The following is a 22,622-nucleotide window of genomic DNA, read 5'->3' as shown; positions in this document are numbered from 1 at the left end:
ATATCGACGGCATGTCACATGTCAGTATGTGCCAAGGGTTGGTATGCATTTTTTACCACAGGTATGTATTTCTGGAATTCTTGCAGCGATTGCAAAACACAACTACTGGCACTACTTAAATAAACTACTGGTATTTCTTTGAGCCATTGAGCCATTTATAGTACAAACTATTCATTCTAAATTCATATAATACATATTTCTCTTCCCTCAACACAGCTTCAGCTCGATGACATGGGTTGCATTATAATAATAATAATATTATTATTATTATTATTATTATTATTATTAATAATAATAATAATAATAATACTACCTTTAGAATACTCATTTATTTCCCAATATTGAATCAACCCTGGCAGTAGCGCTATAAATCAACTGATTATTTATTTGACGAACTATCGACTAGTAATACTACTAGAGATTAAAACATCTTTAGTGTACATTCCAACATCTGAAGCAGGCCAGTGGGAATCTTCAAAGAGACCAAACTGCAGGAAGTAGGTCAAATTGTAGCTACAAATGGTTCCGCAAAAGCATACCAAAATGCTATACTAGCGCATGTGAAAGTAGATTAATAATGAGATATATCCATTGTTCAATACCTAACGTCCTCGTTCATGAGATCTGTCTATGTGAAATCAAAACTTCAACAACTCGTATTTAGCCAACAACCAATATATAGCAGCTAGAGGCTACCAAATCTTAAGAAAAGTATTTGTTTCGTGCGTTATTTGAGTGTGAAGTATATTTATGATCTCAAAAGCCGCGACAATGGGATCTGGCATGTTGTGTCACATTTGCAATATCCCGGCAGCTCCATCTGCAATAAGCAATCTGGCTAGTAACTGTACAGAAGTCCCCCACCGCACCCAATTCGGAAATGAATGAACACATTCATTGTTCGAAGACCACTGTGTGAATTCTCGAGCGGATCGTTGCCCAAACGAAATATGTCATAGATTTGTTAAAGCCTGCGTTTACCGTATATATATACACATATAAATCATTTAAATCGTATTGTTTACAAATATGAAAGCGCAGTTTCCGACTGTCACCTAGCCAGTAGACTCACAGCGTAGCTAGCAATACCATTATAACAGTTAGCGAACTAACATACGCTTCCCCGTCTCTTTCAGCCACCCACCTCCTTTTGGGCATAGTTCTTGCAATGGAAGCATGTCTGTCAGTTGCTTCGGCTTTGCAGTCATTTGCAAAGATCCGTGGCAGTTCTCCGTCCTCATCTTTCTGTAAATGGCCAGCGATGATTTTCAATCTTTGCTGTGCAATTCGCTGCCTCTCGGAGCTGTTATAGTTCGACGCCATGCTGCTTCCGTGTTTCGCAGGGGAAGGCTGAGCTGTCAGAGGTCAGCGCGCTGATGGTAGGATATGAGGTAGGCTACACCTCCCAGCATGCATTGTACCAAACATATTTGGAATATTCCCCCTGCAGGGATGTTAAAGGCGTCTCACCTGGAAAGACTTGGTTGTGGGTGCATAAAACTGATTTTAGATGGCTAGCGAGGAAAGTGAATCATTATTGTGATATTGTGAATCAAACTGAGCAGAAGCAACTGGTATTTTCGTTTTGAACACATGAAACGTGCCAGGTTGAGACACTTACGGCATAATTTATTTTAATACATTTTTTGCGTAGCATACTGTAGTAGTAAGTACATGCTGTTATTGGTAGCATTGCTGACTTGTATCAGTCCACAGAGGAGATCCTGGGTTTAAAACTTTGCGGCTGTTAGCTCGTCTTCTTTATTGTGTCCTCCATATTTCATTAGGGTATCCACGTTACAATCTTTTTTTAATAAAAAGCTTAATATATTTGTAGACAAACCATGACATATTGCAGAAATCGTTCTCTACAAATTTGACTGTGGGACCACAGATGTGTGGGAGAGTTCTAGGTGGTCTTTAAGAAAATGTAAAACATTTCTGACTTAACAATGAACATAAAATAAACTGTGAATGGTTTACAGGTCTGTGGCAATATTATGACAAGTTTAAGTGTATTTGGCAGTATTCATACTGTATTGAATAGCTATGTATTATATCTGTAATATGTGTGAACCTCCCTCCAAAAAAACAATGATACAAATAAAACTGCATGAAAGGCCATAGATACACGAGGGGTAAGGCCTTACCAAGATGTGTATGTGTGTGCACATGTGCATGGATTGCGAAAAAGTAGTTCAAAGAATGCATCTTCACGCTTAATGAGACTGGTAGTGATGTTACTCACCATGTCTATCTATCATCAGTAATGGCAATTTAGATGTTTCTATGTGCTAGTGTACCAAGCAGCTATTCAATTATGGGTGCTGAATGAAGGCATTAAAAGTGCTGGATAAAGGTTCACCATTTTATTGAGGTGGGGGCCCTTTGTCACAGGTTGGTCTTTGCGGGCTTTGAGATGGAAAATTGTTGGAACCATTATGTTGTTATTATGTTTATACATGAGCAAAAAAAGCAAGTTTTAAATTTAGAATGCTTGCTTATAGCAGTAAGTTTGACTGCGCTATCAAGCCCCAGCTGACTACAGACCTTCTGATGATTATGATGACTGGCTTGTGTCTCCTTAGTGTATACTCATGGAAACAGCTTTTACTTAGCTTTAATTACTTTGCTTAGCATGGCTAATGGCAAAGCAAAATTTCAGTCTGTATAACCTGTATAAAGCAATTTATTGGCAAGATAATAAAAAATGTCCTCTGGTGAGGTACAAAGCAATTATTTTATATTGTTCAAAAAAGGATTTATATTTTCAAACAAACCTCTCTGACTTTTTTTGTTTGTTTGTTTTTTTAATTTAATGCTGAAATGGGTACATAACCATGCTACAATAGTGCTCTCCTTTCTTTGCACTCATGAGTTATCATGCATGATTACGACTTACATCATTACCACACAACATTTATGGTCAGGCCATAAACTAACTGAAGACAGAAAGATTTATATTTTTGAAGTTCCAAATATTAGCATTTGGTTCTGTTCACATCACACTGTCATCGATCCATTATATACTAAGTACACAGGCGTAGAACACATGCATTTGTTCCCCCCAATAAAAACGGAATTTTGTGTTTTCCTTTACATAAATAAAGACATTTCCACCATAAATTTATGCAGAAAAGTCACAAATTGGTGCATAAAAATTCACCAGAATGCAGGAAATTAAGTGTTTGACGCTCAAAATTTCATGGGGGAGCCTGAATTTTAACAATTTTAAAATGAGGCCTGACCAAAAATATATATAGGGCTTCATTTTATTTAATGTTGCCAGAATTCACTGTTTTCTGACAATACATACATGTTTACTGCTTCCAAAACACAGTGTTTCTGTGAATGGTTCAGGCTTTTTTAAAATAAAGACATTTTTATTTTTATACAAATTTATATCCCTCTATTTTTCCCCTATTATGAAACCCAGTATGCAATCATAAAGAATAAAGCAAAAAACAATTCTTCTAATTGGGAGGAACACCTGTAATCATGAAATCATTCACATATTTATCAAGCATGCTATTTTGGATGGTTAGGTACTCTAGTGCTTGATAACCTGGCTTCATAATTAATGCAGAGGAAGAGGTGAACTTTCTAAATTCTTCAGTAAACATAAATTGACAGGCTGAATATCCCATGTCAAGACCAGCTGTTCAGGTTTGCCTCCGCCCCACCTCTCCTGCATCATGTGACAAAGATATAGGCGAGGCACTGGGAACAATTCACAGGTTTCCATGTGTTACCGTACCTGTAGCTGGGAAATGCTGTTACTCTGTTACTCTCCACCACTGTACATTCTGTGTTGCCATACAAAGCTGAACCAAATGTTTCATTCAAGTACAATGGACTTTGCACACAGAATGTATGCTGAAATAAAAGCCCTAAACAACTCTATCCTAAATGCACATCTTATCACTGTAACTTCTGTTGACCAGGTTATAGTGAACACAAATTCAGTTCTTTGTTATGGGGAACAATGAAACAAATTATCATGATACCAAATACAATGTTTTTAACAGGTTTATTTCAATGCAGTCTTTTTAGTAGAAGGACAAGTGGATGAAAACCCATGACAGGAGTGAAACCTGGTGGTGTCCCTCCAGAGGTGTTATTTTCCATCAGCCAAGAGCATTAACTCCCAAAACAAAGTTCTGTAATGCACTGACTGCAAACAATTAGAGTCTAAGTGTATTACAGAACTTTACTTGGAAAGCCACAGCACGACCACGTGTCCTTCCACGGTGAACCTTCTCGCCATCCTATCAGTGACCAACCTTGGAGAGAAAACACAAAATGTGCAAGTGCACTGTGAACATCAAAGACAATGTGGTTTCTAAATGGGGGTTAGGGTGATGTGTGTGCATTTAAACTACTATCTCACAGCCCAAATTGCAGGCAGAATGTTAAAGCACCTATAGAATAACTTGCTAAATTAATACAGGGAAGTCAATAAATATGTCAAGAATTCATAAGAACCAGCAAAGAAGTACTTTTTTGACATAAAATATTAACCCAGTTTATCATTGGCATGTACCAGCACTGGGGCCTGTAACAAAATGGCAGTTTCTGACAAAAGGCCGTTCAGAACTGGACCGCTGGAAAGTTCAATTAAAAACAAAAACAAAAAAAACCCCATAGATTTCAGTAGACCAAAGGAAATTAAAAATGAAAACATAGACATAATTCTTCCTACTTTAAGTGTCAACACTACAGTTCAACCTTGCCTGTCTTCAAGGTTGTTAACAGTTGGAGGGAGTCGATATGTAGAACAGCTGACGTGTCTAAATTTTCCAAATTTAGAGTCATGCATTCAAGACAGCTTCAAAAATATAATTTGCGATAAACATTTCAACCAAGTAAGAGTGAACGAAATAAGTTTCATTAGTTACGCAACTTTTGTGACTCCGTGTGTCAAACTAAGCACTGACATTACTTCTGCATGAAGCCTAGCTACATTTCCAAGGTAGCGTCCAAAGTAGCATATAAAGACGATACACATTGCAACAGTTTTCATGCATTATTTCAAAACACATGTCGTGGTATATAACTTCATCTCTGAAGCTGATATAATGCCAATTTCCACATGATAGAAAATGAAACAATATTGGACGTATATGTAGGCGATAGAATGTATTCAGTCTGTATGTCTGAAATCTCATACCTTCAATTGTTAACCAATAGAAACACTTAACATTAATAAATAAGCTTGCTATACATACCTGGTCGAAGTGAGACAGCAGTTAAGTGGCCAGCTGCAGTCCAACACGAGAGGAAAGAGACCATAAAATACAACAACAAAAATGCGTTCTGAACATATTACAATTTAACTGCTACGGACACGACGCGCATTTTATCTGTTAATTGTGCAGTCATCAACCTTCTTCGGACATTCCGCGATATGTTAGTCAGGTCCTTTTACACCGAGGTCCCTTCGCTTCTCTGCGCTCCGTGCACAACACTCTGCAGCTGGAAGAATGTCGACGTGGAGCTGCCAATCGTGAACGCGTACGCGTGGACGCGCTTAGCAAAAAAGGCCCGTTTAGTGTAATTTCAGACAGTGGGCTGCACTGTAGGTACATGTAGAGGTGGAGTGCAGTTCTTAACAGGTACGTGTCAGGACGCGTGGTAAAAGGCTCACCTCATTAAGGAGGCCCATTGCAGACGCCGCCTAATTGCAGCACTGTTCCAGCTTTTCACAAGCACTCAGGTGTCAGAATGTTTTGGATACTAGGTCTGGTATGGGCAAAACGTCTCCGTAGTTCATGCAGATTTGTAAGTTGGATAAAATGTTGCTTTTTACAGTGAAATAAATTGTAAAGCTTTTTTCATGCTTCTGCGCACAATTTTTTATTCAAATAATATTCAATTTCATAATAATGAGACTGACATAACTGCACGCCACATCCAGTATTAGCCTACTTACAAAAAAATAATGTGTTCAATCACGTGGAATGTAAATTAAGATGTCAACTAGTAAATTGCAATTTGACTGGTGTTCTCGCAACTGAATTTTAACAAAAGTTGATCAAACAAAATTAATACAGTACATTCACTTTGATTTCTTGACTACTTAAAATAATCTGGATAATTCTTGTTCTTCCCTAAACAAGCTCTCATAGGGTCTTGCAATTATTAACAGTATAGTGAAACATCTGTAACCTTTAGCTATTTAAAGATCACCACTACTGATTTTAAATATATAAACAATTCGAAAATCTGTGTGAAAAACTGGCAATTAATAGTGTAAATGAGTTGAATGAATTAAAAAGATACTGCATTGTGATTATTTAACATTCTAATGTCAGCCACTAAGGGTCGCTAGGTAACTTGCAGAAATGCACCTTTGAGGTTGACTGCCGTATTAACCTGTTGTTTGCACCTGTATTTTGTTTCTGGTATATGGAAGCAAACACTGCATGCTATCTAAATTAACTGGTAATACAGGAAACAAATATTCTTCTGTGTAAATGTTTTATGACAACACAAATTTCCTACATTTAATTCCTGTTTTAACTCATACCATGCACTGTGTGTTTTAATACATGCGCACTCCCTTGCTTAATTCTTGATTCTGTGTAGTGGAGTGTTGCTATAGTCATCAGTGATAAATGTTTTAGCGTCAGAAGAGCTGCATTATGTGCCTTAAGGATCTCACCAGTCATTCAGTGGCTCGTCTGTGTACAGGCAGGTGGACTGGCAAGATACAGAATCTTACAGGAACAGCCAATGGGAATGATCCCATTGAGAGAGCTGCTCACTTCCTACGGGACCCCGGTTCTTCATTCTGTCTTGGTGGAATCAGAGCAGATCTCTGGAGACTGTTGCTAGGAGAAAGTGCACATCCCTAGTTAGCACCCTATGGCAGAAGCCTGAAGGAAAGATGCAAACAAATGACTTCATGGTCCTGGTCAGTCTTCCTCTGCCAGCATTGGCATCGGGGGGTAAGCGAGGGAGCTTTGCTGTTGGACTGTTTGCGGGTATCAGGAGCTGATGCAGTGACATCTTACTAAAGCTTCCCTCATGGGTCACATTCAGATCACTTTTCCCCAAAGTGACCATAAAGCCGTGATATCATCATCTGTCAGCCACTGTTGTCATCTGTGGACAGGCTGCCACCATCTCTGAGTGTCCCATACCTTGAGTCACCTGAACTCAAATCTCTGCAGGACTAACAAAATACAAATGGGCTAAAGTGGCCTGCAGCATAGCACATTATGTCAGAACTGCAAAAATACACTTTGTATTTCAAGGTATTTTCTTTTAGTTTGTGCAAAAAAAAACTCCTTCATAAATAATAATTATTAATACTATATTCAGTGATAAAGATTTCATGCTAGCTTTCAGTTGCACAATTCCACCCCTATACTGATTTTCTTGGTCTGCTTGCCTTCTCTTGAGCACCAGTCCCAATTCTGAACTAAAAGTGTGGGAACAAGCTGTTTCACAGCAGTTAAATCTCTGGTCTCTTTTCCTCATTTACTTACTGTAGGAATGGCTTTTTTAGGGAGTATCTGAGGTTTCCCATGCAAGATCAATATTGCAATGCTTCCAACTGTTGACACAGACTTCCCTTGTCAGGAGTGGTTATGTGACCCTGCAATAGCTGTGGAACTTGGCTGCTGATTGTCAGTGTGATTTATAGCCTGCTTATGGTCTTATAGCTGCCTCAGTGTATAGACAACTAGATAACAATATCTGTCAAGCAAATGGAGTTGATATTAATATTGTTTTTGGCATTTCACTGCACATTTTGAATGCTTTAACCTGCAATGTACTAGTCTAAGCTGCCATAGTTGCGCCTATCGCTTTTTTGTAATGTGTATTTATTTTGTATTTGCTCTAAGAAAAAAAAGGCAACAATAAGGAATGACAGGCTAGCAAAATAATTCAGGTAGAAACCCTCAAGAGAAGTAATGCAATTAGCTTTGCCTCACATACAATACATTTATGCATGCAACAAAGTGGAGAGCCAATGTGTCATATTAGGAAATAACAAATAAAAACTCGTACACTTCGCCTACTTATTCCCAGAAGATAAATAAATCGTTTTATTTCACCACGTGGCGGTCTTCCTGCTTGTCGAAACGTTGAGCCACATTTTGAAATAAAATTATCCTTTTTCTTTGGAGCTAGTGGGCCGAGTGAGCGAGTTTTCATTCTAAACCCCATGCATATTCGCTAAATGCTTTAACGCTAACTAAAATTTGGTGCACAATAATTGCGAACCCTTTATTCATTGTACAATATTTATTCCATAAAATGTGGAAAATGATATTGATGTAAAGTTGCCACCCAAAAGTTGTGCCAAATCGTGACGAATTTGATACGCGCGGCGGGGATGCGTTTCGCCAATATGTAGCCTACTGTAGGCTATCAGCGGGAGGCAAGTACAGAACAGGGGGACGAACCCTCCGCAGTCGTTTGAACGTCCTTGACTGGCTGCCGCAGTTAGTGGGCGGGGCCACAGAGCTGCTGGGGTTTTCCGTAAAATTTCATAAGACTACAGGCAGTATTTGCTCACAACTGAGATACTTCCTCATCGGTTTGCAGTGCCCGTTGTCGGACAACCATTTCATACCGTAGTAGGGGAATATAACCAGCGATATTTTGGATATTTGGTGTTTCATCACCAAGGGACTGATTCTAACTCATCACAATGATGGAGATCGAGTTACCAAAAATGCACCAGAGTCAACAGGTAAATATCTAGCTCCAAAGCATGTTCTGCCGTGTACATAACGTATGTGTATGTGACATTGACTGGAAATGTACTGCACAGGCTAAGTCGACAGCTAACTTCAATGATTACCCAACTACCAAACATTAGGCTATAGCTAAATAATAAATATAAATTATGACAGTTCAAGTTATGGTTTCAACGTGACGAATAAATAACGCTTGGTGTAGAGAAATATTTTGGCAATAATAATCTAAGATGTTTCAAATGTCTTGTAGGGCTAGACATCAGCTGACTTGCTAGCAAGCTAATGTTAGCGACCTGTCAATTTATCCACCTGTGATGTAGCAACTGTATTGATAGTAACCAACTAGGTTATCTTGCTAGCCCTAGCTAGTTAGCTAACTGGCTGTAAGACATGAACTCTGACTTTAAGTGACTTTAAATACTACGTTGTTGTGTTTAACGGTTATTTGAATACTGTATGGCTATTATCTACATACGAAAATATAGGAACAATCTCCAGACATGTTTATGTGTTGTGATACTACTGAAATTCTGTTTTAAACAGCTGTACGTGTTTAGCAGTGCTAGTAGGCGTTCCGAACACAATTTCCGATTCTGCGCCACTCACGCTTTCACAGAAAAATCTGCAAAGTCATTGAAGTCTGCCTCGTGGGTCACTGCCTACTGTTGTTACATATTACATTTTAAATACGACAATATAAAACTAAAATCCCGATGTTATTTTTTGAATACGAGAAAGAATGTGAAAGATTAAAGATAAATGAAAACTTTGTTCCTTCCGTTCCTCTTTTAATGCTGTCGATGTGCGTTGCCGGCCGTCGGGAGCCCCCTCGGCGCCGTCTGGGCGCCCCATAGCGTGTGATCTCTGTAAAGATGGCATCAGTGAGGCTACCTTTGCTCCGTTCAGCTGGTTGCACAACTGGCGTAGGCGGCCTCACTCAGGAATTTTGTTTGCCTTCCCATTATATATTGACGCTAATAAGTTATCCATAGAATAAAGCGATTAGTCCCCATCTGAACAACCAATCATTGTTCCAAATTCCTCTTTGAAATGGGGTTGAGCATTCAAGTTGAACATTGTAATCTTTAGGTTCTCATTTATAACAAGCAGCGTACTTTAATTATTGGTGAAGAATAGATTCAGGTATAAGTTTTAAAAGTAAGGGCTGTATGTATGCCTACTTTTGAGGGAGCAATCTTTTAAAAGAAATACTGAAAGTTATTTCTGGTGGTGAAAAATAAGTGGCAGCAAAGGGACAAAGAAAACCGGTTCTTGAAAGATAAACTCCAGGTCATTTGAGTTTAGTCTGAGTTTAGAGAGTGCATTGACTCCCAGCTCAAGTTCAGTATACAGGTTAGGGGTGTTTATCTGTCAGCATTGTCTCCCTTTTCTAAGATGTGATTGACAGGTTTGTGTGGGTTGCTATGTGGAGGAGGAACCACACCATTCAGAAATTTAAGGTGTTCAAAAAAAACTTGTTTTGGAATAATAGCCGTGTTGGACTTGGGCTAATTCAAGCTGTCATACGTCACATAGCCTATAAGGAAAAAGGCCTAGCGCCATGGGTGTCTGTTACCATATAATACCCTACAATGGGTGAGGAGTAGCCCTCTCAGTTACCGTCTCAGTGCCTTCTAGTTATACAGTATGTACTTAATTTGTTTTCTATATTCTCCTCTCTGCTACCAAAATTGTTGAATGTTCTGAAATGTTAAATATAATTTCTGGTTTTACTAAGTGTTGTATTGGTCTGAGTAGAAAACAGAACAATGGCTGTTCCGTTTGGAATGTAAAAAGGAAGTGTTTGTGTTTTAGCTGGCAGGAAGACATGAAGAGTTATATTTCATCAGGCCTTTTCCTTATTAACAACTTTCAGGTTACGCCTGCGTTCAGAGAGATAAAATGTACATGGGCATGAATTCAGGGGAACGTTGCTGTGTTTAGGATAAGAGGAAAAAAATGAATTGCCAATACACTATGACCTTTGGGCAACAATCCACTTTTCTACACACTTAGTTGTCTGAAGTTAACCTGTATGTCGCAGCTTAGGCATTTACAACCCTTGATAGAGGCAAAATTTGCTCTACTGTAGGTTAGTATTCTAAATATTAGAAGGCAAGCCAGGAAATCCTTACATGCCTGGTATAAATTGTTAAGTTCCAAGTGGGTTTAAGATGAAAATCAAAACACCAAAATATATGTCTGTAGCATGAATGAGAGATCAAGAATATCTGGGTTTGGCAAGCAAACTTTAATTTGAATTTGAAGTAGGCCTACCGGGAGAGGAAATTGGACGTAGCACTTGCATTTTTGGGGGACAGTAATTGCAATTGATTTGGAAAAAAAGTTAGGAATTTATTAATGAATTCAAGACTGCGCATTCCGCAATTACTCACAATGAAAAAAGAGGGTTACTAAAAACAAGAAAGTTTACATTAGAGTTTATACCCTCTTACATCATTCTCTGCTGTAATGTAAGTGCAAGATGGGGTGACTTTAGGGAGGCTCCATGGATTTGAAATTTATTGGAGTGCACAAAACCTGGTTTTAAAATGTATGCCTATATAGCCTAATGAAAAATACAAACAATTATTTTAAGAACTGTGTTCCTGTATTACATTTCTTGGGAACAAATGTATCCTATTAAAGTTTTACCTCTAGTATTTACAAATCAGACTGTAGGCTACTTTTAGGATCACAGTGTAAAGTATGTACAAAGGTTTTACTTCTAGTTTCAATAAATCAGATTACAGCAGGTTTACTGTTCATAGTAGTGTATGTTTGTTAACAAAATGTGTCTTAGCTAATCATACAAACTTATTGCTGCACAAATTTGCCTCCAACTGTAGTTTCACCACTTCAGGACTGTAAAGTGTAGCAACATATGGATATCATTCATCCATCCATCCATCCATTATCTATACTCGCTTATCCTGGTCAGGGTCGTGTGGGGTGCTGGGAGTGTCTATCCAAGCATGTATTTGGCAAGGGTTATGATTCAATAGCAATTCAATTATCTGGACTCGGTAAATGCCAAAATGTGGAAACTCACATTTGTGAGCAAGTTTTTCCAGGGCATTAGAGAAACAAGCACGAAACCGTCCAGACCCACGGCGCAACTTGGTGAACTATATTCTTTGGTTGACTTTACGCGCTCATATATGGCAGTTGGTTGAAAATAGACACTTCATGCTACAATCATGATAACGGCAATGACTGTGCTGTGAAGTTTAGGTAGCAAACAACAAGGCTGAATCCTTTTGACGTAATTTACATAGAAACTATACACTCAGATCGCCTAGTTTCACTCACTGTGGCCAAGCGGAATCAATAACGTTTCAGAAAATATTTTTCAGTCTTCTATTGGGAGTTTTGCCGTTCATTGAGGGTGTGACAGAAAATTTCGGTGCCGCTGACTGTAATGGAATGTTTTCACATTTACCGTTCGATTGAGCAAGTACCATGCACAGTACATTTTTATGGGTTAGTGCTGTCAGATTGTGCTAGCTACTTTTAAATGAACCTTGTACGGCAATCAATAAAGGCTAACAGCACAAACAACCTTTTCTATGAGAAATGTGTTGTCGAGCTCACGCGCATACACTGCTGGCGACATTCTCCGTTTTGCCCTCCGTACTATATAGCTAGCTAGCTATGGCACGTCCTCACCTCTGTAACGTTATTTGTTGTCCTCTGTGTGTCCATACATCTGTATCGGTGGTTGTAGCTGTGTGTTCTTAGCTCCTACTCATGCCTGCAGGATAGCATCCGTACGTGCTAACTAGGTTAACTGAAGTAGGCGATCCGTACGCGCTAACTAGGTTAGCTAAAGTAGGCAAAATGTGAACATGTTAGGGTTAGCTAAAGTAACGTTAGGCGATAAAGCTGTGCTTAAAAATGTTGTGCCGTACCACCTGCGCATGCGTCCCGCCAAACCTCCCTCAAAGGTTGTCCGTGAGTGAGTGAATGAGTGAGTGAGTGACCACAATTTGCCATGCATAATCCACGGTGGGAAAAACTAAACAGAAAAAACAAAACAAAATAACAAAATGGGCTAATTCACCCTTCAGTATTAACTGACCATGACTGCCAATAAATAAGAAGTGAGCAGCGCTAGATAAAGTTTTTCTGCAAGATTTTGTTCAAGTTATAACCCAGATATGATTTTTTAAAATTTTAATCTTGGGTTGAAAGGGCCAGGGAATTAAGCATTCCAGTGTTTACTGTGGTATCACATGAGTGTGATGCTAAATCCAAGAACAGCTTTATAGTAGATTCAAATGTATCCAACCAGATTGCCCTCTATTAAAAATAAATAAAATTTGGCATCTCCAATCCCACCGGAATTTGGAATGCCCAATTCGTGTCTATACAAGCATGCTCATATACAGCCCCTGCTGCTGGCTCGGGACAACCCATGGTTTTCCTACAAAACATGCGCCTGCCAGCCACTTTTTTTTCCCGCACCTCAGTCGCAAGCCCCACACGTGCAGAGTGGTGGTGGAGACTCAGTCATACCCATGCACAGAGAGCAAGCCACAGGTGCCCAGATGGCCAGCAGGCGTTGCTTGAGCAACGAACGATGCTATCCCCACTGACTATATGTCTCTGATATCTCTGGGTGACGCAAAATCATTGAGGTGCCCCCCCCCCTCCCGCTGGGCTGCGAGCCACAGTTGGCACTGGCACTGGCATGGGTCATGTGGTACAAGCTCGTTTTTACCGAGTGAGCTACCCAGGAGCCACAGATTGCCCTTTGACTTGTTATCTCCAGTTGTTTTGGGATATTCCAGCCTATGGCCCATATCCTAGATCTGTGGCTAGGGATGGGTCTGACTCACATCTACCCAAATGCTTGTGTTCACCCACAGTGGTGACACCAACAGCCCTGTCGAATAATGTAGGATCTGACATGATGTGACAGATTGAGTTTGTGGCTAGAAAAAGGCATGTTCCGAAACTTTGCTTAAGGAGACAACCTGGAAACAGACCTTTCATTTTTGCTGTAGTGTCTGGTTTTTCAACTGGAATCATGTAAGGAAAGTCATTTCAACTTATTTTCGGTCCAGGCACACAATACAGATGTTAGTCTTTACACACCTGTAAACTTAAATGTAGCTTCTTTATAACCAGGAACTTAAATGCTTTCATATTATTGAAGTATATTATTGCTGTATTTTTGCATTTTTATTTAGAGCCTCGAAATGTTTTTGTCAACAGCTTGTGTTAATATTTGGACAGCTGTGTTGAAGTCACAACACTTAAAACAGATACCTGAGGTAAACGCAATGGTGTCAGGAGATAATTGGTGCTCTTTTTGAGCAAGAAGGAACTTGTAGACAGGCCAGTGGTGTTATGGTCATACTCTTTATTCCCAGCGCTTGTTTTGAGCTTCTTGGAGGCACACAATGTACATTTGCTGTTTGTAACCACTCTTCTCATGTCTGACTGTTTCAGATGCAGAGGAAGTTCGTTTTTCTCCCAGTAGTCATTGAGCTATGGGGTAGTTCTGTGCTATAGAATATGTAGTTGTCATAATATTGTGATACAATAGTGTGAATGATATGGATTGTAATTTAGTTATTTAGGACTTGATATAGGTACACTTTTTTCAGAATCGGCAGGTCTGATTGAATAACTAAAACAAAGATGTGCTAAAGACTGATCATTTCAAATGAATAACCTACCTTTGGAATGACTGTGTATCTATGTTTATTAGAACTGGCACTGCTCACAGATTGTTTATAGTTTCTGGCCAACCAGAAGCAGAACCTTAGTCTTCTCTGGATTGTACCTCCTAGAGGGATGAAGGATAGTACTATTCTAGATAATGTTGTTGTCACCCTTTTTTAATGTTACAGTCATAACGTATTTTAAACAAGATCTAAAAACACATGAATATATATCTGAATCTAAATTCCAGTAAAGAATAGGCTATAATTTTGTAAACTAATTTGCTGCCAACTTCAGACCTACTCTAAACCCATTCGCCATTAGGATAGGTAAGCCCCTGGTGTTTACAGTCTTTGTTGCTTCTGAAATCCCCATAAAATGGCACACTTCCTCAAGGTGGTTACTGCTTCTGCTTTGCATTGTTGTATCAGTCTATACACCCTCAGCTTAGTGTGTGTTCTTTCCAAATAATGAATTCAATAGAGGAAGCGTACTGCGTCTTACTTTCCTCACACAAATAACGAAATGGTGTCACATGCTGAATGCTTTCCTTGTGACTATCGGCAGGTTCCTTGCAGTCACTCAAGGCTCTTATGAAAGGCTTCCCACTGTGATCCGGCTGTGTGGGCTGGGCATTAAAAAAGCCACAGGGATCAATCTTGCTCCATTTATCTCTGGACATTTCTGATTTTACTGGATTACCAGATATCAGCATCAGTGGACATTCTGGGAGAACAAACAAAGACAAATCTCAGTCGCCCCCTCCTTAAATAGGTGCAAACTGCTAATAAGCACCTCACCACCACAAGTGAAAGCATCCAATGAAAACAGCTGACAGATCATAAATTTCAGCCAGGTTCACCACAGCTGGTTTGTGTTGTAATAAAATAAAGTAGTGATAAGGGTTTGAGTGTGGCTCTCTCAAAGGTCAAAGGCTCACTGAGGTCAAGGTCTTGATCGCCTCCTTTACTGGTATCATGAGATCGAAAACAATGTACTCACTGTTGTTCACATCAGTAGCAGCTACTGAATCACTACCACTCATTCCAATGTACTTAACATACTTGCTCTGCCCCCTCTCCCCCTTGCCCCCAATCTCTTTTCCACCAGGAGGAAGTATCATGAATGATCTTTAATACCTATTCACAATCTTTGTTCCTGGAACAATTACCCATGTTTGGTGGCCACAACTTACAGGAATAGTGATTCCAAACATCTTGGGTTCTTAGCCAATGGTGATCTCTCAGCACGTGAGGGACAGTTTTGTTTTGGCTGGCACGTTGAAATGGTGCATACTTGCTTTTAAAGGCATCTATACACCAAAGACATAAAACCTTGGGGAAGTGTGTGTAGTTTATGTTAGGCTGGGACCGGTATAGTGACTTCATGGGGGGAGAGCATTGAAGGACCCACATCTGTGACATGAGGACAGACCTCCTCCATCTGCCCTCAAAAGCTATTCGCAAAGAAGCTGAGCCCTAAGAGGTGTGTGGAGTCACATACAAACCTGCACCAAAAAACCCAAAACCCTTTAGGTTATGTTGCATGATGAGTCATTGCTTTATTGCTTTGATGTAGAGTTCAAAAGTGTACATGACCATATCCTGAAGAGAGATTTCACCAGTCCTGGGGCTGTTAGCTCAGCAAGCCCTCTTTGTGAAATCCAGAGCAGACTTACCAACTTTACACATGTGCTGCCTAGCTAGATTTTTCAGTTTTTGGGCTGATCGAATGTCAGCTTGTCTGCATGTTGTCAATCGACTTGTCTGCATGAGAAGTAGGACTCCTCAGAATGAATCTGAGTATAGAAAAAATGTAATTAATATGCCAATCAGCACCTTCCAAATTTTATTTTATAAAAGTTGAGGGTAACTCCTCGAAAAGGTTGTAAATTGAACACATTGAACAATTCTCCTTCCAACTTTGCTTTAATGTTTAGGTCGTCTTTTTTACCTGAATGTAGCTAGTTGAATACTAGCTACAAAGCTATTAAATATGAAGAAAGTAATTTATTAACTGCTGTAAAATGATCGCACCTTGCAAAGTACAGGCCCATGAGGTCATAATTCAGTGTTTATTTTGTGTATTTACTGTGGCTGGGTCTGAATGTAAAGTACACTGATCCACTGTGTTACCTGATTTGAACTAGTTAGGTGTTCACATGAAACACTAAACAACTGCTGTACTGAAACATTAAAGATTAGCTGAGGACAGAGAAGTAAACCTTTTTGTTTAAAAAAGTTGATATTGAAGATAAATAATAATGTGTAATGTTATTCAGAATGGGGTAGAATGTTGAGAGATGACATTAATGACTCATAAACGTTTGTGCATTTTCATAATGGGGCTTTAAAAAAAAAAAAAAAATTTTTTTTTATTATGAAATAATTACAATGAAATCATATAATCACATAATTTGTAAATCATTGACATGGCAGACTATGACAATATTGGTTTAAATAAAATTCATTTGAAGTTTAGTATTCCATCATGGCTCCCGTGCCCTCCAGACAGCCAGGCATTAAAATGTCGGCAAACGTCGTCGCGATTCTGATGGCAGCTAAGCCACAGCACTAGCATGCTCCACGACCCCTGCCAAGCGTGTAGCCAGCCAGGGAGTGCGTTTCCCCAGCGGAGACCGTTTCCCTGGTTGGACCCCCCATTGCGGCCTCGACGTTAACCGCGACCAGGAGCAATGAAAAGAACAATGAGGGAGAGCCCTGGAAAGCAGTGTGCAGTAATTAAATTTTCAGCGTGTGCTTTGTGGGGATGCTGCGATAGGACAGGACTAGATCAAACACAGTCTGTTTGTCTTGCTACCTGAGAGCTCCCTGCTGCTGGCCAGGCCCCTGCTCTTCTCTGATTGGAGTGAAATTTGAGCTTTGCGATTAATTACCACCTACCTCAGGGAGACCCAGGCTCTAAGGCGGAGGCTTATCGTTCAAGTGACTGTCAGCCTCTCTTTCGCCCAGAGAACGGGCGCTGCTGCCGCGGCCGGTGCGCCTGTTACACAGCGCTGAGGGAGGCTTCCTGCAGAATGCTGCTCGTGTAAGTACCGGGTGGCGCTCCTTCAGCGCTCCTCTTCAGCGCGGAAATGGCCGATCGTAAGTTCAGCGCTTCCCAAACGGGCGTGGTCTGGCCTCTGATGCCCGCGTTTAAAGGACCCGCGCTGTCGGGGGCTCGGAATCGGAAAATCGCTGATGCTCGTCGCACCCGGAGCTCTCCGCCGCGTCTTTTGGGCAGTCGGAGCTTGAAGGCTACAGGAAAGGGCGTTTTCTTTCTGATTACATCTACCGGTGGCGAGAAAGGAGAGAAGCGCATCTATTATTCACGCGACTCCTCCCACGTTACAGTAACGACGTCTCTGTCGGGGGCTGCAAAGCTCTGCAGCTTTGCAGGAGCACCTCTCCCCTTTCTCTCTCCTTCATCTCCCTCTCTCTCACTCTCCCTCTCCCTTCTCTCCCTCTCGCTCATCCATTTGTGTCTCCCTCAGGCTAGGTCTGTTTTGGGAATCCCGCCCGAACTCACTGACCCTTTCCCCTGGTGTCTTGTGGGCAGGATATGGATCTGATTGACATCCTGTGGAGGCAGGACATAGACCTGGGCGCGGGGAGGGAGGTCTTTGACTACAGCCACCGGCAGAAGGAGCAGGAGTTTCAGCGGCAGCGCGAGCTGGAGGAGGAGAAAAGGCAACAGTTGCTAAGGGAGCAAGAGAAGGCTCTGCTGGCTCAGCTGCAGCTCGACGAGGAGACCGGGGAGTTCGTGCCCCGCCCGGTGACGAGCGCAGAGCCGCAAACCTCCGCCACGCCCCCCGAGGTCACACAGGTACGCATCCATCAGCGGCGTCAGGGACCATCTCTCCGCGCACACGGTAACCAGGTTACCGCACCTGCCAGCTTAATTATGAGCCACAGGTGGCCGAGCAGTTGCGTATGGGGTGTTTGGCGTCCTTGATTTAGAGAACTGATCCTCGTAGCACCTGTGAGTTTCAATAGACTTTGCTTTGTTTTTCGTGGTACACAAGCGCATTTCTGTGGTCGGAGTGCACGCAAATGCGTTTGGGGAGTTAAACGGAGCCCTCGTGTGTCCACAGAACGCTCTCTTCACGGAAGAAGATGGGAACGCGCTCTCGTTTGACGAATGCATGCAGCTGCTGGCGGAAACCTTCCCACTCGTAGAGGCGATCGAGGTGAGAGCACACGAAGGCCCCTGCTTTCCAGCGTCGCATTTGCAAGCCTGCGGTGGGGATTTGCATCCGTAGATCTGCTCCTCCTCAGACTGCGCTCTGCCCGAAATCACAGCCTGACCGTTTCTCTCTCTCTCACAGACCGCGTCTCCATCTGTAGACCCCTCCGTCCCGCCCCCCGCCGGCAGCGTCCCGGCTATGATGGCCCCCCATCAGCCGGCGCTCCCCGTCGCCGTGGAGAAGGCCCCGCAGGACCTGGAGCAGGCTTGGATGGAGCTCCTGTCCATTCCTGAGCTGCAGGTACGCACAATGGGCAAATTCATCCGACCGCAATCGGACCGCGGTCGGCCGGTGAAACCGGCCCAAGAATGCGTGGCCGGCAGCTGCCAGGGCAGGCGCACAAAAACACCTTTGTTTGCCGGATTTTAACGGGACGCCCTGGCAGCAGATGCATTCTGCTAATTTGCCCCGATCAGGTTTCTGCGGTCTGCAGTGGAAGAGATACCTGTGAGGTGTGAATGACCCATCTCCCAGAATCCTTTTACCGAGTAGAATGAGAGTGCGCCATCAAGGATTCAAGCCAGAGAATAAATAAATGAATAGCACAAGGGATTCTTTACCCTTGTGCTAGCCTGGTCCTTAAAACCATGTGATATGCACTCAAGCTTCACAAAAGTCATCATTACAGGTGTTAAAATGTCCTTCCTGAACAATTTTAGACAGATTTTAAGACTCAAGAGAATCAAATAGGAAATTATATCTTCCAGTTGTTTCTGATTAGTCTCAAGATAGTGAGCTAGCTATATGTGCTCTCTTCCTGTTTGTTAGAGGCAAAGAGGATTTGAAATTCTTGGGAAGCCATTTTGTCCTCTTCCTTTGTTGTTTTGTCTGTAACATTAAACCATTAATTTTTGGTTATTATTTGCAATAGTTAAATAGTTATTATTACTTGAATTTTTTGGTTTTGTATTCATGTATTCATGGATTAGGAAGGTAACTCTTTTAGAAAGTAACACTTAACATTATTATGTTATTACTGTTAGCTAGTCTGGTATTTACTCTCCTTGCTCTTCTTCGCAGCAGTGTCTGAATATGCCAATGGCGGATGTGCTGGAGCCCAGCTTTGGCGCTGTAAGTGCTCCCACTGTGCTGCAAGATCCAAACTACAACTTCTACATGCCGGCCCTCACTGACATGGTGGCCCCCACTGCAGACCCGGTCTGCCCCTCAGGCTATCTGGGCACCTTCGAAGAGAACCTCTCCAGCACCATCCCCCCGGACAACCTCAATCAGATGACTCTGAAACCCTTGGACCTAAACGCCAGCTTTAACTCAGACAGCTTCTGCGACATGTTTTACCCAGGACTCATGAACACAAAAGTGGATGGCAATGCCCCGCCAGCCAGCAGCGGAAGCACAGATCTCCCATTGGCCGAGCTACACGACACAACCCTGCTGAAGCCAATGGACATTCCCAAGTTTGCCCTGGGGGATGAGTTCGAGAGCAGGAAGCCTGAGGCTACGGCCGAGTTTCCGGATTCGGATTCGGGCCTGTCGTTGGACGCGAGCCCCAACGCCAGCTCTCCTGAAAAGTCCATTTCGGGAGACGGCTCCTTCGGGTACAGCGACTCGGAGATGGAGGAGATGGACAGCAACCCCGGCAGCGTGGACGCGGAGTCCGACTTCGCCGAGATGTTCTCGCCGTCCTTCCTCGGTGACGGCAGTCAAGCGTCCTCTTCGGGTGCCGCCCAGCCTCGGGAAACGAAGGTCAAGCACCCGAAGACAGAGCCGGCGGAGGGCGGCGGCCACGCCAAGCCCCCCTTCACCAAGGACAAGCACAAGAAGCGCGCCGAGTCCCGCCTCTCGCGAGACGAGCAGCGGGCCAAGGCCCTCCAGATCCCCTTCACCGTCGACATGATCATCAACCTCCCCGTGGACGACTTCAACGAGATGATGTCCAAGCAGCAGCTGAACGAGGCCCAGCTGGCCCTGGTGCGCGACATCCGCCGGCGCGGCAAGAACAAGGTGGCCGCCCAGAACTGCCGCAAGCGCAAGATGGAGAACATCGTGGGCCTGGAGTACGAGCTGGACTCGCTGAAGGAGGAGAGGGAGCGGCTGCTGAAGGAGAGGACGGAGACCGGGGGCAGCCTGCGGGAGATGAAGCAGCAGCTCAGCAGCCTGTACCTGGAGGTGTTTGGCCTTCTGCGCGACGAGGACGGCAAGCCCTACTCCCCCAGCGAGTACTCCCTCCAGCAGACCTCCGACGGCACCGTCTTCCTCGTCCCCCGCGTGAAAAAGACACTGATCAAGAGCGATGGCAACTAGCACTTCTCCGCTTAACTTTATTTTGTACCGCGTTACCATTAAAAAAAAAAAAAGTTCTATGCAAACAAACAAAAAAAAATCCTTTGTAGCAGGAAGATTGCTTCAGCATTAGTCTAACAGCAGAACTATCATATAGTTTTTGCAAACTCTACTTTAGTATTCCAATGTCTTAATATTTTTAATATTTTAGACTGTGTTCTTTTGTACTGCTATATATTTTTCCCAAGATTCCTTTCAGGATATGGTTTGTAAATACATTTCTACCTTATTTGCTATTGAAATATGAAAATTTACTGTATATACCACATTTTTAGTGTGCTAATAGTTTTTGTTGCAAATCACTGTGTTATTTCAAAAGTCTGTTTTATAATTGATTTATGTTATGATTTAATGGTCAGTTTCTGTTTTGATTTCCCTCTTGTGCTTTATATAAAAATAAAGTGTTCATGTAGCCCTAATCTGATGCCATTTTTTGTCTTATTGGTTCCATTTTTGACAGCCATCTTAAGACAAGCGTTTCTACATTATCACAGTAGTGTAGATATCACCATATATTTATTTCAGATATTATAGTACTCTATGGGATATCATTACTGTTGTGGCATCATTACTATATGATCACCCATTTAGTTTTTGTTTTCTGTTGTACTGAAATATTTACCACAGTGTTTTCCATGAAAACCTGCTTGTTACCTCCATTACCGATTGGCAGAGTGGAGGGTAGACTGTTGTCCCCATTAATTTGTTGTGTCCTTCTGCCCATGAATAGAACTGCAAAGGCTACAGTTTTGAATTATATGACGATACAAATGAACAGGGAACGTCTTGTTCGGTGTACCATCTTCCAATGGTGTGCCTTGAAACTGGGGAATTTAAGATTTACAAAATGTTTTATTTAGTTGGTCTAACAAGTGGTTTTTTATCCAAACACAACAACCAATGCGTTTATATAATATGAATTGCATAACCTTGGGCAGAAAAAAGTTAACCGATTTCAGAACTGGAGGTAGGCACAGCACTTCTGATTTCAGTACACAATAGCTACCTCCTGTGTCAAGCTGAATACCATGTGAATTATTTGTGACAGCTTTTCAAGCTCAATGCATTTGTAAAAGCAAGGCAAGGCACACTGTAGTGTTTACAATTCAAGGCTCTTTCCAGTGGCAAACATTACCTTTGGACGCCAAGCCCATTCAGTGCTTTTGCCCCAGAGCCTTTTCAAAGGACCCAGCCTCCAGATATCATGAACTTCGCCTTTCAAAGATACACAAGCAAATGGAGGTGTACACTAGATTACTTACCCTGGTGTCAGCCTTCCACTTCACATGTCAAATTCTGTTGCACAACTATTCTAGCGCGAGGTATTCATTTTAATAGCCTTAAGTATCATACATCCCCGACTGTCTTGTGAAACACAATTAAAGGAAAGGAAATTTTAAAGGTTAGTTTCCTTCTGGAAATTTACACTTTAATAGTCACATGAACGCTCATAAGCTCAGCTGTCTCAACGGCAATCCTTTCCCATTGTTTAACTCTCACTAAAAGAAACCTGAGACCTGAGAAATCTTTGCGTAACCGTTGTGGAGCAGAACTCTTTTAAAGCATGCACTAGGATCGGAACAGTTCAGGAATGCAAGATGTGTATAATAAATCAGAAGCCTGAAAATGTAATCACTCCAATGTGTACAAAAGAGAGAACTGAGCAGTACAAACCAGTTACACCA

At 41.9% G+C, this 22,622-nt stretch overlaps 2 protein-coding genes and 1 long non-coding RNA gene across 6 annotated transcripts in view; 1 reads left to right on the top strand and 2 right to left on the bottom strand.

Moving 5' to 3' along the window:
* agps (alkylglycerone phosphate synthase) overlaps positions 1-1,368 on the bottom strand; it is a 48,936-nt gene extending 47,568 nt beyond the window's left edge. Inside the window, exon 1 of the mRNA XM_035410305.1 lies at positions 1,145-1,368. Coding sequence (XP_035266196.1) covers positions 1,145-1,323 — 179 coding nt within the window. The 5' untranslated portion in view covers positions 1,324-1,368. The remainder of the gene's footprint in view (positions 1-1,144) is intronic.
* A 1,429-nt stretch (positions 1,369-2,797) lies between these two features.
* On the bottom strand, positions 2,798-5,634 carry LOC118223957. Its single transcript, XR_004764535.1, has 2 exons — positions 5,229-5,634; positions 2,798-4,283 (listed from the first exon to the last, which is right to left on the bottom strand). It is a non-coding gene; the product is annotated as an uncharacterized LOC118223957 (long non-coding RNA).
* A 2,874-nt stretch (positions 5,635-8,508) lies between these two features.
* On the top strand, positions 8,509-21,015 carry nfe2l2a (nuclear factor, erythroid 2-like 2a). 4 transcript variants are annotated; one of them, XM_035407781.1, is made up of 5 exons: positions 8,509-8,707; positions 17,946-18,212; positions 18,481-18,576; positions 18,715-18,873; positions 19,657-21,015. In XM_035407781.1, exons 1-5 carry the CDS (start codon positions 8,666-8,668, stop codon positions 20,896-20,898), a joined length of 1,806 nt encoding a protein of 601 aa, XP_035263672.1. In that variant the 5' UTR covers positions 8,509-8,665; the 3' UTR covers positions 20,899-21,015. The 4 variants fall into 4 exon arrangements, with proteins under 4 accessions (XP_035263672.1, XP_035263671.1, XP_035263673.1 ...); XM_035407780.1 differs by having other exon boundaries at positions 19,654-21,015; XM_035407782.1 differs by having other exon boundaries at positions 17,881-18,212; positions 19,654-20,898.
* Positions 21,016-22,622: the final 1,607 nt, after the last annotated feature.

Source organism: Anguilla anguilla, chromosome 3 (genome assembly GCF_013347855.1).
Source record: "Anguilla anguilla isolate fAngAng1 chromosome 3, fAngAng1.pri, whole genome shotgun sequence".
Taxonomy (NCBI): Eukaryota; Metazoa; Chordata; class Actinopteri; order Anguilliformes; family Anguillidae; genus Anguilla; species Anguilla anguilla.
This window is presented reverse-complemented; position numbering and strand designations above follow the sequence as displayed.

Excerpts from the sequence above, each read along its gene's own strand:
- nfe2l2a (XM_035407780.1), top strand. The coding sequence starts at position 8,666 with ATGATGGAGATCGAGTTACCAAAAATGCACCAGAGTCAACAG. Across the intron at positions 8,708-17,945 it reads AAATGCACCAGAGTCAACAG|GATATGGATCTGATTGACAT; the intron begins GTAAATATCTAG and ends TCTTGTGGGCAG. Across the intron at positions 18,874-19,653 it reads TGTCCATTCCTGAGCTGCAG|CAGTGTCTGAATATGCCAAT; the intron begins GTACGCACAATG and ends TCTTCTTCGCAG.